This window comes from Limulus polyphemus, unplaced genomic scaffold (genome assembly GCF_000517525.1).
Source record: "Limulus polyphemus unplaced genomic scaffold, Limulus_polyphemus-2.1.2 Scaffold2213, whole genome shotgun sequence".
Lineage (NCBI taxonomy): Eukaryota > Metazoa > Arthropoda > Merostomata > Xiphosura > Limulidae > Limulus > Limulus polyphemus.
Window position 1 is genome coordinate 123,434 of NW_013667823.1, and position 1,646 is coordinate 125,079.

General features: G+C 28.9%; 1 protein-coding gene across 1 annotated transcript in view; it reads left to right on the plus strand.

Moving 5' to 3' along the window:
* Positions 1–1,646, plus strand: part of LOC106466287 (TOM1-like protein 2) — a 20,806-nt gene that overhangs the window by 7,199 nt on the left and 11,961 nt on the right. Inside the window, exon 5 of the mRNA XM_013926554.1 lies at positions 1,010–1,144. Within this exon, the coding sequence (XP_013782008.1) occupies positions 1,010–1,144 (135 nt within the window). The remainder of the gene's footprint in view (positions 1–1,009; positions 1,145–1,646) is intronic.

Genomic DNA, 1,646 nt, shown 5'->3' on the forward strand with positions numbered 1-1,646 from the left:
ATTTGTTAACATACATTTCATTTGTTAACATACATTTCATTTGTTAACATACATTTCATTTGTTAACATACCTTTCATTTCATTTGTTAACATACCTTTCATTTCATTTGTTAACATACCTTTCATTTGTTAACATATATTTCATTTCATTTGTTAACATACCTTTCATTTGTTAACACACCTTTCATTTCATTTGTTAACATACCTTTCATTTCATTTGTTAACATACCTTTCATTTCATTTGTTAACATACCTTTCATTTGTTAACATACCTTTCATTTCATTTGTTAACATACCTTTCATTTCATTTGTTAACATACCTTTCATTTCATTTGTTAACATACCTTTCATTTCATTTGTTAACATACCTTTCATTTCATCTGTTAACATACCTTTCATTTCATCTGTTAACATACCTTTCATTTCATTTGTTAACATACATTTCATTTCATTTGTTAACATACCTTTCATTTCATTTGTTAACATACCTTTCATTTCATTTGTTAACATACCTTTCATTTCATTTGTTAACATACCTCTCATTTCATTTGTTAACATACCTTTCATTTCATTTGTTAACATATCTCTCATTTTATTTGTTAACATACCTTTCATTTCATTTGTTAACATACCTTTCATTTCATCTGTTAACATACCTTTCATTTCATTTGTTAACATACCTCTCATTTCATTTCCTTAACATACCTTTCATTTCATTTGTTAACATACCTCTCATTTCATTTGTTAACATACCTCTCATTTCATTTGTTAACATATTTTTCTACTTGCTTTCTTAACACACTTTTCATTTCATTTTTCATAACTTATCTTTCCGTTCCTTTTCGTAACATAGTTTTAATTTCATTTTTCACAACTTATCGTGCTTTCCTTTTTGCTTAACATAGTTTTTATCTCATTTTCTCATCCTGCCTTTTGTTTCCTTTTCTTAACATAGTTTTCATTTCATTATGCTTTTGTTTTAGCTAAGATATTTCAACTCTTTGTGTAGAGCTGGGCTGATGCTTTCCTCATGAATCCAGAAATGCAAGGAGTTGTCCAGGTTTATCACGATCTGAAACAGAAAGGTATTGAATTTCCATTGACAGACTTGGACACCGTGGCTCCAATATACACACCGCAAAGGGTAAGCAAGTAATCATTTTGTATAAGACACAAAATATTTTTAATGGGCACCCTAACACTGGTAGATTTATTAAACTAGTCTTATTCCTAGTGTGCAGTATAGCTAGCTAGATGATGTTTAGCTGAAGTGAGACCAGCTTGTTACATATCTTGTAAACTGCCATGTGGTGCCTCCTGAAATATACCTCATGTTAAAGAATAAACCTTCATCACATATTTTTAGTATCTATTTCATTCTGTGCCCTCAAAGTCTGTGTTTGGTTTTGAGAAATCTAAATAAAAATTATATTCTTTAAACAATAAAAACAGTAGTAATATGATATTTATAATTAGTATAAAACAATGTGGTTAAAAAAAAAAGTCCTCATGAACCCTGTTGGTAATACTAGGGTTAAGTTTGAAACAAATTGTTAAGTTTGGTAGAGTCCTGTTGGTAATACTAGGGTTAAGTTTGAAACAAATTGCTAGGTTAGGTAGAGTCGTATAAAACAAACAAACATTTT